The 15,212-nt window shown below is 56.8% G+C and overlaps 1 protein-coding gene across 5 annotated transcripts in view; it reads left to right on the top strand.

The window, feature by feature from the left end:
* The window catches only part of SOX13 (SRY-box 13), a 44,727-nt gene extending 29,515 nt beyond the window's left edge, over positions 1 to 15,212 (top strand). For 3 of the 5 annotated variants that reach the window (XM_015569288.1, XM_015569287.1, XM_006771989.2), the window contains exons 2-14: positions 1,611 to 1,809; positions 3,100 to 3,211; positions 3,299 to 3,385; positions 7,035 to 7,207; positions 7,595 to 7,663; positions 7,956 to 8,070; positions 10,447 to 10,532; positions 10,673 to 10,835; positions 11,213 to 11,322; positions 11,471 to 11,567; positions 11,817 to 11,960; positions 12,826 to 13,042; positions 13,593 to 15,212. In XM_015569288.1, the coding sequence (XP_015424774.1) occupies positions 1,612 to 1,809; positions 3,100 to 3,211; positions 3,299 to 3,385; positions 7,035 to 7,207; positions 7,595 to 7,663; positions 7,956 to 8,070; positions 10,447 to 10,532; positions 10,673 to 10,835; positions 11,213 to 11,322; positions 11,471 to 11,567; positions 11,817 to 11,960; positions 12,826 to 13,042; positions 13,593 to 13,854 (1,833 nt within the window). In that variant the 5' untranslated portion in view covers position 1,611 and the 3' untranslated portion in view covers positions 13,855 to 15,212. Of the gene's footprint in view, positions 1 to 1,610; positions 1,810 to 3,099; positions 3,212 to 3,298; positions 3,386 to 7,034; positions 7,208 to 7,594; positions 7,664 to 7,955; positions 8,071 to 10,446; positions 10,533 to 10,672; positions 10,836 to 11,212; positions 11,323 to 11,470; positions 11,568 to 11,816; positions 11,961 to 12,825; positions 13,077 to 13,592 lie in introns of all 5 variants that reach the window. The other 2 variants (XM_006771990.2, XM_006771992.2) reach the window with 2 other exon arrangements.

Below are 15,212 nucleotides of genomic sequence, written 5' to 3'. Positions count from 1 at the left end.
CGCCCCCTCCCCCACCCGGCCCGCCCGCCTGCTTGGACCTGGCTCCGCACCCCTCCCTGTGCCCGGATGGGCTGAGCCGCCCACTTCCTGGATGCTCTCCAGGTCCCCGGCTGGTGGGAGGGCACCCAGGGCTGGACCCCAAAGCCCTGGTGAGCTGGAGGTTGTGGTCTCGGCTCCTGGGCCGGCGCTCCCAGGGTCAGGCCTGCCCCTCCTCGCCCTGCAGTGCCCTGTCCTGGGTCCCACACCAGCCCCAGGGCACCATGCCCTCTGCAAGTGGCAGCAGAGTCTGGGCTGACCTATAGGATGGCACCAAATCAAACACATCTTATTCAGCTGTAAGGCCTTTTCACTTATTTAGTGTGTTGTATGCGGCACGTTCTGTCATGTATTACGGGTCACGAGAAACATTGAATTGCACAGAGTTGACGCACTAGACAGATACAGTGCACCTGCAGTTTAATTTAAGGGCTGTTTTACTACATCTGATTTTTGCCTGGCACTCCCCTCCTTACAAAATGAATGCCCACGTAAAAACAATTTTATTTAACAGTGCTTCTCGAAGCGGTATGTTTCAGAACCACCTGGAGGGCTTGTTAAAACAGGTCCCGCCCCACCCGCAGAGCCTCTGGTTTGTGAGGGACCCATGGCGTGGCCTCTGCAGCCTCCGGGCCCTGCTGCGGTGGTTTTCCTTGTGCGGCATCATCCCAGCTGGCCGTGGTTTAACAGACCCCATAGGGGCTTACTGATGCCTTGTAGTGTTCCAGACACTGTACAGTAACAGTTCCCAGCCCATTTTACAGATGAGGAAACTGAGGTGTGGAGAGGATAAGTTACTCACTCACGGTCACTCGGCAGCTAGTTGAGTGTCCAAGGCAGGACCCAGGCATTACTCGATGGAACTGCTGTGGGACCCCCCGCTGGCCTGTCTCGGTGACTTTGGAGGGTGAGCAGGGCAGCTGTGGGGACCTGTCTGCCTCTCTGGCCCTGAGCCTGGCGTGACCCCTGGCAACCCCTCCCCAGGACCCCGGGGATGGCCCTGCCACTCTAGAGGTGACGGGTGGGGAGGCAGGCAGCAGTGGGAGCAGCGTGCTTAAGCCGGGGATCGCAGATGCCTGCTGGGCCAGCTCTCACGGAGACTGTAGCTCCATCAAAGGACACGTTTTCTTAAAGCCCCTCATCCACCTCGCAGCCTGTTCTTTTCCCCCTTTTGGTAGGTACATGGATATACGAAATAGTTCTGTTTTATCATCTCTACTATGAGGAAAACAGAGGATAACCGTGTGATACAGGGTAGCTGATCCTTGGCTTCCCTTTTCGGGAGTGGTAGGGAGTGGTGGGGAGTAAGGCAGACTGGCCTGTCCATGGGGGCACCTCATTTCCCGCCAATTGCTGCCACAGACCGACTTCAAGAGAAGTTTAAATCCGGATTTTTATGTGATACCTTCTTGGTTTTTAAATTTTGGTAACATTACAAATATGTGTACACTGGGGGGCCCCAGTGGGAGCTTCCGTCTTGTATGGGTGCCAGTGTGGGACCCGCTGGGGCGGGGGGAGGAGGAGCTGCCCTGCGTCTCAGGACGTGCCTCGTTCACTCTGCCCTCCTCCCTCAGGATGTCCATGAGGAGCCCCGGCTCTGCCCAGCTGGCCCTGGATGGCGGTGGCACCATGGTGAACTGTGCCGTCAAGTCCGAGGGGAAGCAGGAGCCCTGCCACGAGGCCCCCCAGGGCTCGGCTGCCACAGCTGACCCCCAGCCCGGAGACCCAGCCCGAGTCACCCAGGATGGTGATGACCCCCGAGCCTTAGCCCAGGTGCCCAGTGCTTTCCCAGGGGCTCCTGGGTCAGTGTCCCCACCACATCCATGCACCACCCCGCCCCGCCCCCAGCCCCCCAGCTGGATGGAGGGGCAGGCAGAAATGGTCCTCTCTGGGGCAAGACTTAGGTGAGTGGGGAGGAGCTGCCAAGCCCATGGGGGCCACCTGTCTGAGTGGACATGGACGCTCACCTGTGTGGCCAGTCCTTGCCCCAAGGACTAGTTGGGAAGATAGGATACGTATACTCAGAGCTTAGCTTACCGGTAATCTACCAGCCTTTCCATCTGATTTAAGAAAACCAGTCTTATAACCACAGCCAGGGTTAAGTTGCCATTAGGACAACACACTTCCTCCTCCTTAAAATGAAGGAGCCGAACTACAGGAGCAGTAAGGATTCTGGCAGCTCTGAGGAATTCCGTGCTTCCATGTAAGAGATGTGAAAAGGGAATAAATATGTAATTAAAAGCCAAGTGGGGAGAAAATAGGAGAGCTGTAGGGTTCTTTCTGAGCAGGGGTCCAGCCTGGGGGCGTGTGTGGGAGTAGGTTAGGAGGCTGGGTGGTGATCAGGGGAGGCTTCCTGGAGGAGTGGGGCCGGAAGCTGGATCTTAGAGGAGAGGAGTCAGAGGAGGAGAGGAGAGAGGGGTCGGTGTCTACACATTGCGGACCAGTACTTTTATTGCCAGCTTTACCCAGTGGCCAGATAAGTTTCTGTTGAACGAGTACAGAAAACGTTTTACATAAATGTTAAAGGCACGCTTTACAATTAAATGCCCATTGCATTTTGAAGTTATTTGTGACACGTTCTTACAAGCTAACATCTTTTTAAAGGATTCTCGTGATTGGTCACAAGCCTCAGAACAGAACACACGAGAATTCTCGCGATCCATCCGCAGTGTGTTGGGTGGGGCCCTTGGGGTGCCCCCCCTGGGTGGAGTGGTGGGTATGTGTATGCAGAGGAGCAATAAGCTGGCTTTTGGCCACAGGCATTGGCTCCCTGTATTCCAGCACAAGCCCGTGACGGGTGTGTTTCCATTCTCAGCAGAGGCAGAGGCAGGTTCAGAGAAGTTCAGGGACTCATGTGAGATCCAGGACCTGAGTCACAGCCTGGACTGAGCCTGGTTGCTTATCTTTAAGCCTTTTATTCTCTTTAGGAAATCAGGCAAATCAGAACAAAGGTAGGGAAGGTGGGAGGGAGGGCCCCGCCGTGTACATCTCCGGGGTGCTCGGCCCTGGCTGCAGCCTGCCCCCCTCTCCTGGAGGTGACAGCGGCATCCGGTGTGTCCTTAGGATTGCAGCTCACCAGAGAGCAACGTGTCCCCCGAACCCAAGAGACCAGGTGACTCTGAGGCTGCTTCTGGGAGCCAGGAGAAGCTGGACTTCAACCGAAATCTAAAGGAGGGTAAGCGTCCGCCTGATTGGAGATGGGCCTGGGCGGGGCGGGGCGGAGTGGGGACGGTGTGGTCCTTACGCCCTTGGTGCCTTCCAGTTGTGCCGGCCATCGAGAAGCTGCTGTCCAGTGACTGGAAGGAGAGGTTTCTGGGAAGAAGCTCCGTGGAAACAAAAGATGTCAAAGGTGAAGGCCCTGGGGGCGGGCAGGGGAGGGATGGCTGAACCCCCTGCCCCCTTCTCCCGGCCTGACCTCGCAGTCTAGGCCTACAGGGCAGTTCTCGGGGCCCTCTGCTCTCAGAGCTGGCCTGTGCCGCCGGACTGCTGCCTGCCTCCCGGTCAAGCATGAGGTCTGCTCACTCACCCCGGGCGGGAGAGGCCTGGCGGGAAGTGGGTTCCGGCTCTGAGCAGGGACCCTGGTGACCTTGGCACGTCGTTGCCACTTCCCAGGTCTAACTACAAACTGACCTGAACATTCCTTTTCACGTTTAAAAATGATTTCTAAGTCACAGGACCCCACTGTGACCCCACTGAGTGACTTCAAGGGTGCTGAGTGGTTCATTGGAGATCGTTTTCCCCATGCGGTTGATCACACTCACACAGGGCACTTTATTTGCAGGAGAAAATAACCAAATTTAATACATACATATTTATGGGGACCCCACGTACCGGAGAGAGTCAGGGACCCCACTTGCAGGAGAGGTTCAGAGATAGAAAGGGGGAGTGAGGTTATAAGACACTGAGCCAGGGATGCGGTGAGAGGCCTTGGGAGCGTCACAGGGTCACTGCAGGATGCTAAGAAGAGCAGGTGTTCAGTAAATAAAATGTTTCCCTGTCATATAGGTGGGTTAAAAGGAGATTGCTGCTGATAATTTTTTATTATGGGCAAAGCCCCTGATTCAAGTTCCTTTAGGAAGTTACTAGTAAAAGGTGGGGCAGAGGTTTCTCTTGAGCCTGAGGCTAAAATTGCCTTTAGCTCAAAACCATCGCACACCGCAGCAGCACGTGTTGGGGTGGCCAAAGTCGGATCTCATTTCAGGAGGCAGGGTGCCTGGGGGCTCCCAAAGCCATGCCCATGGTGCAAGCAGCCAGGTTTCCATTAAGAGGCAGCGATGGAAACCAAAGGAAAACCAAGGTTAATGGTTGAAGCAGACTGCAATCTCGGTTTCTGAGTTCTGAAGGCAGGCAGTTGGGAAGATTTCTAGGTGTCTGGCTTGAAGCGTCTTCAGATGGAGCGAAGGCAGTGGTCTGCATGTGAATGTCTGGTGATCCTCCTGCCGCCGGCACAGATTGTCCGGAGCTGAGCTGCTGGGGTGACTTCTCTGAGGTCTACATTACGTTGTCCCTCTTTAGCTTCTGTGGCCTTGGGAAAGGGCGGTTTTAGTGCTCAGTGATTCTAAGTCAAAGGATGGGAAAGTGAAAATGTTAGTTTGAAGGGTTGCAGTCAAATATTTAAGAAAACAAAAAACTCAGGATCCTGTCCCGTTTATAGGTAGAAAGTCTTAAAAACTCAAAAGACAATGAACAGCACTAGACTCTCATATCCACAAGGCCTATTATAGTTTGTGTTGAAACATATTTTCTCTCTAAAATCACTGCCATCTTTACCAAAGTTAAACTGGGCCGGAGGGCCTGAACAAAAGCATGGATGGAGTATTTGTGTGAACTAATATAAAATCAAAGTAAACATCATTACATAAAAGGGTATGGTCTTTTTTTTTTTTTTTAGTTTTATTCATGTCAAACGGGCCAGATCCGGCCCACGGGCCGTAGTTTGCCCACGGCTGATATAGAATCGTTGATCGGCTGCCTCCTGCACGCCCCCTACTGGGGATCAAGCCTGCAACCAGGGCATAAGCCCTGACTGGGAATTGAACCATGACCTCCTGGTTCATAGGTTGATGCTCAACCACTGAGCCATGCCAGCTGGGTACCACATAGCTCTTTTAAATCTGCTTTGCTGGGATTTTTCATAAGAAATATGCAGATTGGCCCTGACCGGTTTGGCTCAGTGGATAGAGCCTCAGCCTTCAGACTCAAGAGTCCCAGGTTCGATTCCGGTCAAGGGCATGTACCTTGGTTGCGGGCACATACCCAGTAGGGAGTGTGCAGGAGGCAGCTGATCGATGTTTCTCTCTCGTTGATGTTTCTCTTCATTGATGTTTCTAGCTCTCTATCCCTCTACCTCTCCCTTCCTCTCTGTAAAAAAGCAATAAAATATATTTTAAAAATAAATAAAGAAATATGCAGATTGAATTTAAGAAGGCCTTTCAAGGCCTGACAAGGCAAGGACTTGCCACCAGATGTTGACTGCAATACCTATAGGTTCCTCTCTCCTCCTGAGGTTTCTACACCTGCCAGGAAGGGACATTCTTTACCCGCATGGTAAGGCTGCTGGGAACCCTGTAAGCAAGGTGCTAGGCCAATATTTCCAAAAGTTTTTATTGGCTTCCATAGGTCAATCTTCATTCCTTAAAGCTGTCTGTTCCTCTCTGAGTCTACGCATCTCTCTCAAATATGACATTCCCATCAAAGCCTTAAAACCAGTTTTCAATTGTGTCCTGTTATAAAGAGAACAGAGTCTTACTGAACCAATGCAAATAACCATATTGCCATAAATGAATAACACTTATTAAGAGTTTTCAAATTCTGGAGAGAGAGGTAGGGAGGAAAATATAACTGTTTCACTATTGCTTACAAAGGTATACCAACTTGTTAAGTCACAGGTAATTTAAGAGAAAAAAAGTTTCCTTTTATCTGGAAAACAAAAGATTTAAAACGTCAGTAAACTCAAACAAAAAAGTCCAAATTCACCAGTTCATTCATTCCTGTGGTTCATTTTGCCACTAGGTGTCTTTTTAAAAAATATATATAAATATTTTTATTGATTTCAGAGAGGAAGGGAGAGGGAGAGAGAGAGAAACATCAGTGATGAGAGAGAATCATCGATTGGCTGCCTCCTGCACGCCCCCTACTGGGGATCGAGCCCACAACCTAGGCATGTGCTCTTGACTGGAATCGAACCTGGGACCCCTCAGTTTGCAGGCTGAGGCTCCATCCATTGAGCCATACCAGCCAGGGCGCCACTAGTTGTCTTGACCTTGCCTGCTGACGAGGGTGGTAGGGTCAGGGCTAATTCCAAGATGTTTTTTGCAAGGCCGTCTGTTGAAGTTCGTATGTCTGGCTCAGTGAAGTGGGCGTCTCCGTCACAGAGGACACTTTAAAGCAATGCAGATGCCCAGGTGCTACCCCCACCTACCGAGTGAACCCCAGAGGGCGGCGCCTGGGCATCTGTATTTTCCAGAGGATCCGAGTAATTCCGAGGCACGGGGCCTTGGCCTGGTGCTTCTGCGTCTGCCTTGGCTAAGTTGGAGGGCAGGGGAGCACGAGCAGGGATCGGTGGGCAGATCCAGGACTAAAAGTTTTGCATCCCTTGTCCTTCAACCCCGTGTGCTCACTTGTAGATTAAAAAACTCAAGCGCTGAGAAGTTGGCATCTTGCCAGCAGCTCCCAGGCAGGGTGGCTGCAAAGGGGGGTTCGACCCCTGGTCTGTCTTGCTCCAAAGACCGAGCATGTCCGCTGGGCCGTTCTGGGGGATGGTTGTGCACCGTGGCCCTGTGGCCCTGGGCACTTGAGGATGTCCAAGGGGCGGGCAGGGCCCAAAGGCCCCACCGTTGGCATTTCCAGCGGCAGCTAGTTGTCCGACAGCACAATGCGGAGCCCCGTCCAGGGCAGGGCTCCTGTGGCAGCCACCTCGCCCCTCACGGGCCCGAGACTGAGTATCAGACGATGGCTGGCTGGACAGGTGAGCAACAGAAATGCTTCCCTCGGAACAGGGACCCAGGAGAGCCTGGCGGAGAAGGAGCTCCAGCTTCTGGTCATGATCCATCAGCTGTCCACCCTGCGGGACCAGCTCCTGACCGCCCACTCGGAGCAGAAGAACATGGCTGCCATGCTGTTCGAGAAACAGCAGCAGCAGATGGAGCTGGCCCGGCAGCAGCAAGAGCAGGTAGGCTGGCTTGGTGTGGCTTCCTTTCCGGGGGCAGGTGGGACTCTCAGGGCCTGGAGGGAGCACCTTGGCGGCCCCAGGGGGTGGGCAGGAGGGGGCGAAGGCTGGGGAGGGAGGGGGTGGTGGGCCAGGGCCGAAGGAGTGCCCCCTGGCTATTCGTAAGCCAGGGGGGGAGGCGATGTTGAAGGGTCCTGCCCAGCCCCCAGCCCTGGCCTCTGGGGGAAGGAGAATACATTCTGTGGGTTGGCTGTTCTGCTTCTTGCCCGCTCAGCTCTCCTCCGTGTCTGCGCTCTTGGAAGGCTGGGTGTGGTGGGGCCTAGAAGGATCTGGGAGGTGGGACCTGGGGCCCGAGCCCACGCCCCCCTTGCCTCCTCTTCCCTCTGCCAGATCGCGAAGCAGCAGCAACAGCTAATTCAGCAGCAGCACAAAATCAATGTCCTTCAGCAGCAGATCCAGGTGATGAGAGGGGCGGGTGGGCGATGGGAGAGCTGTCTCAGTCCTGCTCTCCTCCTATCTCCTCCCCTCCCCTCCCTTCCCCGGTCTTCTTCCTCTGTTTCAAGGGAGGGGCTCAGAATACTTCCATCTTCCTCCCAGCTGGGACTGGGGCAGGTAGCCAGCCCACGGAGGTGGCGTGGGGTCAGATAGATCCCCAGGCCCTGCACCTCTCCTCCCCGTCTACCCTCTGTCCAGGGCCGACCAGCCGTTTGGGCCTCCGGGGGGGCTCACACAGGGTTTTCTTTGCTCTCAGCAGGTCAATATGCCTTATGTCATGATCCCAGCCTTCCCCCCAAGCCACCAGCCTCTCCCGGTCACCCCTGACTCCCAGCTGGCTTTGCCCATCCAGCCAATCCCTTGCAAACCAGGTGAGTGTGGGGGGGAGGTCCCTGAGGGGCGGGGGGAGGCCCGGAACCACTCGCATCCATGAACTTGCCGTGTAGTATTTCTGGACCTCGCCCGGTGGGAGAAGGATCCCTTGTTTCTGAATGTCACTGGGAGAACGAAAGCTAGCACACTGGAAACCAGTGCTTTCCACATTGAGCAGATCTCGCTCTAGTCTGCCCAGTTCTGTTACATTTACTGCACCAGAATATTAACATCTTTTTTTTTTTTAAATATATTTTATTGATTTTTTACAGAGAGGAAGGGAGAGGGATAGAGAGTTAGAAACCTCGATGAGAGAGAAGCATCGATCAGCTGCCTCCTGCACACTCCCTACTGGGTATGTGCCTGCAACCAAGGTACATGCCCTTGACCGGAATCGAACCCAGGACCCTTGAGTCCACAGGCCGACGCTCTATCCACTGAGCCAAACCGCTCAGGGCAAGAATATTAACATCTTAAACGTTAGCTCTGAGCCTCCGTCCACGTACGCCTCCCACATGTATGCTTTTGTTCTCACCCGGCCTCGTCACTCTCGCGCTCTGCCCTGTCCCTGAAACACCGACCGCATTAGGCGCTGTGTGGTTGTCGGATGGCCATGGGGGACATGGCGTGGACTTGGAGCTCAAGGAATTTAGTCAGGGGAGGGAGGGAGAAGTTTGCCAGCAACCAGGGAATCTGGGAAGGTGTCTTGAGGAGCTGGCGCTTGCCTGGGTCCTGGGAGTGTGTACTGTGAGGGTGGAGTGGGAGCTGAGGGTGGAGGGCACGGGCGAGGCAGTGCAGGCAGAGGCCCTGGAACTGAGGCGAGTGTGTGACCGGGTGGGGAGGCAGTGGGACTGAGCGTGGAGTTGGCTCTATTTTGTAGGCTGGGGTGTGCTTGAACCCTTAGTAGAGGAAGTGTTGTCGTGCTGGCTGTGGGGGACAGGGCATGGAGGGGACCCCCTGAAGGGAGAACACCAGTAGGCGCCTGCTGAGGGGACTCCAGCACTAGCAGGTGACAGCCTGATCGAGGGCAGTGACGGTGGGACAGAGGCAGCAATAGAAGTATTAGGCCACGATTGTGGATTCCTCATGAGTGGTCATGGGCAGGGCAGAAATGCTGCCTGGAATGGCCCAGGAAGGGGAGTAGCTTTTACGTCAACTCCTCCGGCCACCCTCCCTGTTCCGGGGAGTCCGACAGGTTCCCCACCACGCCTCTGGCCATGGCACAGCCCCCTGTCAGCCCCACGGACCCTGCCTTGAGGGAAGATTCCAGTGGGCTGGGGGGAGACTGGAAGCGGGAGAGGGGGAGGGGAGGGGAGGGCAGCAGCACAAACCATGGCCATTCCAGGTGAACATAGAGCAGAGCCGCAGGCGTGAGGAGGGCAGGGGCCACATACTTTCTGGACAAGGGAGGCATGAACTAAGCTGAAGGAAGGCCTGGAGTGGCCAGGCTGCCACCTGCCTTGTTTGCTCCAGAATTCTAGTAAGGAGGGCCTGCAGGCCGGCACATGCCCCCTCCCAGAGCCCCATCGCCTATAGCATGGGGTCCGAGCCCACAGCTAGGCCTTCACAAGCCCACCTTGCCCACCCTGTGCCCACCTCACTGCCCACATCCTGCTCTCATACACCACCACCTCAGCCCCCCGCGCGCCTGCCAGCGTCGCTCACGTCTCAGTGCCCCCCAAGGAGCCTGCTCCAGTCCCTCCATCTGGAACAAACTTCTCTCGAAGGCTAGCTACTCGGCCCAAACGACCCTGGGCCGCGTGGTTAGTGATTTGTATGCGTGGCTCTCTCTCCACCTGAACTGCCAACTCCTTGATTCTGGGCCTGGCTGAGGAGGCTGAGGCAGATGAGGAAGAAGAGAGTGCTGTGCAGAGGGGAGAGGACAGGCGGAGGGCCCCGGTTCACATGTCAGTGCTCCCACTGACAGGAGCCCGTTAACTCCTCCAGGTCTGTTTCCTTATCTGTAAAATGGGATAATGCCACGAGCACCTATTACATACTGCACAGTAAGGATTATTGTGAGGGAATGCACAGGAGACAGGCTGCACAACACGTAGCTGCTTGTGTACCCTGCACACAGTAGGTCCAAAAGACAAGTGTCTGTAGAGTGAGTAGACGGTGCCCTGTTCTCGTTTCACCGTAGGCTTGGAACCCAGGCTCTGTGGCTGGGAAGGGCAGGACAGGTGATGGTGCCTGTTGGCGAGCAGGCAGGGGTGGGCAGGGCTCAGGAGGTCCTTCGCAGCACCTCGGGGCTGGGGCGCAGTGGTGGGAAGCAAGCAGGGCCAGCTCCGAGCCTCGTGCGCTTCGTGCTGCTGGGACCTCGCCAAGCTGTCCTATGCGCATCCTGGACTTTTCTCCTTGCGCCTTCTCCGCAGTGGAATATCCGCTCCAGCTGCTGCACAGCCCCCAGGCCCCGGCTGTGAAGAGGCCTGGGGCCATGGCCGCCCACCACCCGCTGCAGGTACCGTTCTGCCCACCCCCCCAGCCGGGCTGGTCGGCTGGCTGGCTGCCGCCTTGGCTGTTCTGGGCATGCTTATCCCCTCTGTCTCTGCGGGGGCCTCCCTTGGTGTCTCTCAACCTCTGCCTCTGGGTCTCCCGTAGGAACCCTCCCAGCCCCTCAACCTCACAGCCAAGCCCAAGGTCCTCGAGCTGTCCAACACCTCTAGCTCCCCCAGCTTGAAGATGAGCAACTGTGGGCCCCGCCCCCCCAGCCATGGGGCTCCCACACGGGACCTGCAGTCCAGCCCCCCCAGCCTGCCTCTGGGTAAGCTTCCTACCTCCTGTACCTCTCCCTTAGCCCTCATCTAGGGGAGAGTATAGAGTGTGATATGACCTTGGGAATGACCTATTCCCTGTAGGTTAGACTTGCTCTGGTTCCTTCCCTTTTGGTTCCTCCTCCCCACCCCCACCATATCTGCCTGGCACCCTGGCCTCAGGTGGTTCAGGCCCCTGGGTTGCACAGTCTCAGGGTGTACTATCCTTACTTCCAGTCTACGGACACCATGGCCAGTGTAAATGGCACCCCCTTGGGGATGTGCAGTGCAACAGCCCTGAGAAGGGGCCGGAGGGAGCACAGGAGGGGCATGGCATGGGGCGAGCCCTCAGCTCCTCTCCCCTGTCCCTTCTCTTCCTGCCCCATAGGCTTCCTCGGTGAAGGGGACGCTGTCACCAAGGCCATCCAGGACGCTCGGCAGCTGCTGCACAGCCACAGCGGGGCCTTGGACAGCTCCCCCAACACGCCCTTCCGGAAGGTATGGCCCCCTCCCCTGTGCCTGGCAGCAGGGAACAGATGGTGGCCAGGGGCGGAAGGCAGGGCTGGAGGCCACCAAAGGGAGAGGTGGGGGTGGGAAGTGGGGTGACAGAGGGAGGCTGATGTGCAGGTTGTCCCGTCAATCCCAGGACCTCATCAGCCTGGACATGTCCCCAGTCAAGGAGCGACTGGAGGAGACCTGTGTGCACCCCCTGGAGGAAGTCATGCTGGGCTGTGACGTGGACGGTGAGGCTCTGGGCCCTGAGCTGGTGGGCAGGAGGGCCCCTCTGCTTCCCACCAGGGCCAGAGTGGGCACGTCATGTCTGTGGGGTCCCGTATGTATCTGTCCTTGGGCCCCTGGCCTGGCCTCTGCTGGGTGCTGTGGGAGCCCCCGGCGCGCCCTAGTGGTGAACCATGGGGTGCTCTTTCTGCTGGCCCTGGCAGACGGTCCTTCCCTGTTCCTGCTGCCCCGCTGACTCCGCCCCTGTCCCCCAGGCTCCCGCCACTTCCCCGAGTCCCGGAACAGCAGCCACATCAAGAGGCCCATGAACGCCTTCATGGTGTGGGCCAAGGACGAGCGCAGGAAGATCCTGCAGGCCTTCCCGGACATGCACAACTCCAGCATCAGCAAGATCCTCGGTGAGGGCGGAGTTCTGCGGAGCTCGGGTCCCAGAGCCACAGGCCAGTGGGACAGGGTGGCTGGGGCCTTCTGGATCCACTTGGGGCTTGCGTGGTGACAGCCCACACCGTGTTGAACTCTGGTGGAATCTGATGGGGTGTGGGAGTCAGGCGGGAAGTGGGACAGCTGGGCCCTGGGGTCTTAAACCATTTTAAAAAATATATAAGCTTTTTATTGATTTCAGAGAGAGGAAGGGAGAGGGGGAGAGAGATGGTTGAAAAAACCACTGATTGGCTGCCTTCTGCATACCCCCGACTGGGGATTGAGCCCATAACCCGGGCATGTGCCCTGACTGGGAATTGGAACTGTGATCTCCTGGTTCATAGGTTGATGCTCAACCACTGAGCCACACAGGCTGGGCAGTAGAAAGTGTTAAATGAGGTTTCCTGATTGGAGGCCAAGGTGGGGTGTAGGGTGGGGCAGGTGGGGTGAGAAGAGGGCAGTTGGTTTTCAAGACCGAGGCCCCTTCAGTGTCTGTGCCGGTCTCCTGTGAGCACAGACACCAGATACTTTGTCCTGAGCAGGGCGCCTGTTTATTGGGGGCCTGCGGTAGCTGCTCTTTTGTTTATGCAAATCCTGCAGACAGCCAGCCTCCACGAAGTTGCCGGGTAGGTAGGAATGTGTGTGGGTGCTCTACCTTAAACGGACAGCTGGATGCCCATATACATGCCAACTTCATTCATTCATTTGCTCGACGTCCAAGGAGCAGCTAAGTGCTTTCACATGTATCTGGGAATCAAAACCTTGGCACCTCCAGGGCCTGCAGGGGGCTGGGGGTGGTCGGCAGAGCCCAGCGCTGACTGCCTGCCCCCGGGGCTGGGCCAGGCTCCCGCTGGAAGTCCATGACCAACCAGGAGAAGCAGCCCTACTACGAGGAGCAGGCCCGGCTGAGCCGGCAGCACCTGGAGAAGTACCCCGACTACAAGTACAAGCCGCGGCCCAAGCGCACCTGCATCGTGGAGGGCAAACGGCTGCGGGTGGGCGAGTACAAGGCCCTGATGAGGACCCGGCGCCAGGATGCCCGGCAGAGCTACCTGACCCCGTGAGCAGGCCCTCTCTCTGGCGGCTGAGACCGTGTGCGTGTGTGTGTGTGCATGTGTGCACGTGTGCTGCTCTTGTGAGTGGCTGGGCGTTGATGTGTGACTTGCCTTTGTGACTGCATGTGCCTGTTGGCTGTGTGCATACGTGTGTGTGTGTGGCTGCAGGGGCGGCTGTGTGTGGCGGGAACCTAGTGGCCCGGGATATACATTTGTGACTGAGTGTGGGGGACTGGCATGCACCTGGGAAATGTGCCTGTGGATCCCATTTCTGACAAACGCAGTAAAAATTCAGGGGTGCTATTCCTGACGTGACCAAAGCAAGCATTTAAACAGTTTCCAAAAGTGGGGTTCAAGCACAGTCCTCCAGGAATCTCTCTTGAACACACCCATGACCTGAGCCTCCATGTGCGTGCGGGGCTGTCGCTGACAATGAGTGTGGCCAGCAGACGGGGGTGGGGTGGGAGTGAGAGGGCATGGCCTGAGGAGGCCTGGAGGGGAGCCGGTGGGGGGAGGTGAAGATGCCGAGTAACCTGCCTCTTGTCTGCCCCGAAGCTCGCAGGCAGACCAGGTGCAGATGAGCACCCCGGAAGTGCTGTACCCTCGGGTGGCACAGCCCCCGGTGGAGCACTATGTGCCCCGAGGCCTGGACCCCAGCATGCCCGTCATCGTGAACACCTGCAGCCTCCGGGAGGAGGCCGAGGCCACGGAGGACAGGCACTCGGTGGCCGACGGGGAGATGTACCGGTACAGCGAGGACGAGGACTCGGAGGGCGAGGAGAAGAGTGACGGGGAGCTGGTGGTGCTCACGGACTGATCTGGGAAGACCTGGCCTCGGGCAGGGGGCGCGGCCAGCTCACCTGGACTCTGTTGGTACTTGGACTTGGGTGGCTGGGCGATGGCGCAGCTGTGTCCTTGTAGACACAGGCCCCCTCCCCACCACGCCTGCTGGCATGGCCACATGGTGGTGATGGCTGAGTTCCTTGGTCTTCGGGGCTCATGGCCAGGGGACACTGTATGACCCTCCCCTCCGGCAGGTCTACCCCCCGGGGGGCATGGCAGCTTCAGACCCACCTTCCTGGAGCCACACGCTTCGTTTCCATTCTTGTCCTGGCTGGCCCAGCCACCATGGGACCAACACCCCCCACGCCCTCTACGTGCACACATGGCTCCTCTCTCACCGGGATCCCTTTGCACTCGGTGCAAAAAGGTCTGGCTGTCCCTCTCTTTGTTTTATCGCCGCCAAGCCTGGTGTGTGTGTGGCTGCTGCGCGTGTGCACGCGTCTTCACCCGTCATTCACTGCATATTTATTGAGTGCCCACTATGTGCCAGGCACTGTCGCTGAGTTCCTGTGTGTCCCTGAATGCTGTCTTGCTTCTCTGGGGGCCGCTTTCTGAGCTCTCTCTGTCCCCAAATTGCTACCTCTGTCAGTCTGGGTGTCTCAGGTTCTGTGCATCCTTGTGTGCGTTTCTCTGTCCTGTCTCTGCAGGGCCTGTGTCTCTCTCCCCTCCTGGTGTCTGACTGCCGCTCTGCCCTGGTCACTCTGGGTCTCTGAAGGACCCTGGGCCACCCTGGCCTCCCTGCCCACCCTTTCACCCCCTCCCTGACTTGCTGGTGGGTCCCCACAGCCATTGTCCGTTCCCAGCAGCATGGGATGTGCTCGGCCTCCAAGGAGCTCCGTCCTGGTGGCCCAGACCCTGGCCCCATCCGAGTGCCAGGAGTGGGAGCAGGAGGACGGGTGGCGCCCCCTTCCTGTCAGTGACAAAAGCCCTGGAGAGCCGGCTCCCTCGGCACTGCTCTCCATCCCTCCCACACAGCTCTGCCTGCTCCTCGCTCTACACTGGGGACCTGCCTCTGCTCCTGATCACCTCACAAGTTATTTCCTTAAGGAAATTAAGTCTCTTTGGCATGACTCCAAAGATCCAGGTCGGTCTGAGTAGGAAGGGAACCCCAAATCCCACAGGGGCAGGTGTGGAGTCTGTGCCTACCCTCATCTGCTCCCCAAAGCCCAACTTCTCTCCAGGCTGTTTCTTTTTTTATGACTGTAAACATAGTGCTTTATTTTGTTAATAATAAGATAATGATGAGTAACTTAACCAGCACATTTCTCCTGTTTACACTTGGGAATTTTTTGTTTTCTGTTGGTATAATAAAGGCAGACCATTTCCGAATCA

This window comes from Myotis davidii, unplaced genomic scaffold, assembly GCF_000327345.1.
Source record: "Myotis davidii unplaced genomic scaffold, ASM32734v1 scaffold246, whole genome shotgun sequence".
In the NCBI taxonomy this organism is placed as follows: domain Eukaryota; kingdom Metazoa; phylum Chordata; class Mammalia; order Chiroptera; family Vespertilionidae; genus Myotis; species Myotis davidii.
Note: the sequence above shows the minus strand (reverse complement) of the source record. Positions and strands in the feature narration are given on the sequence as shown.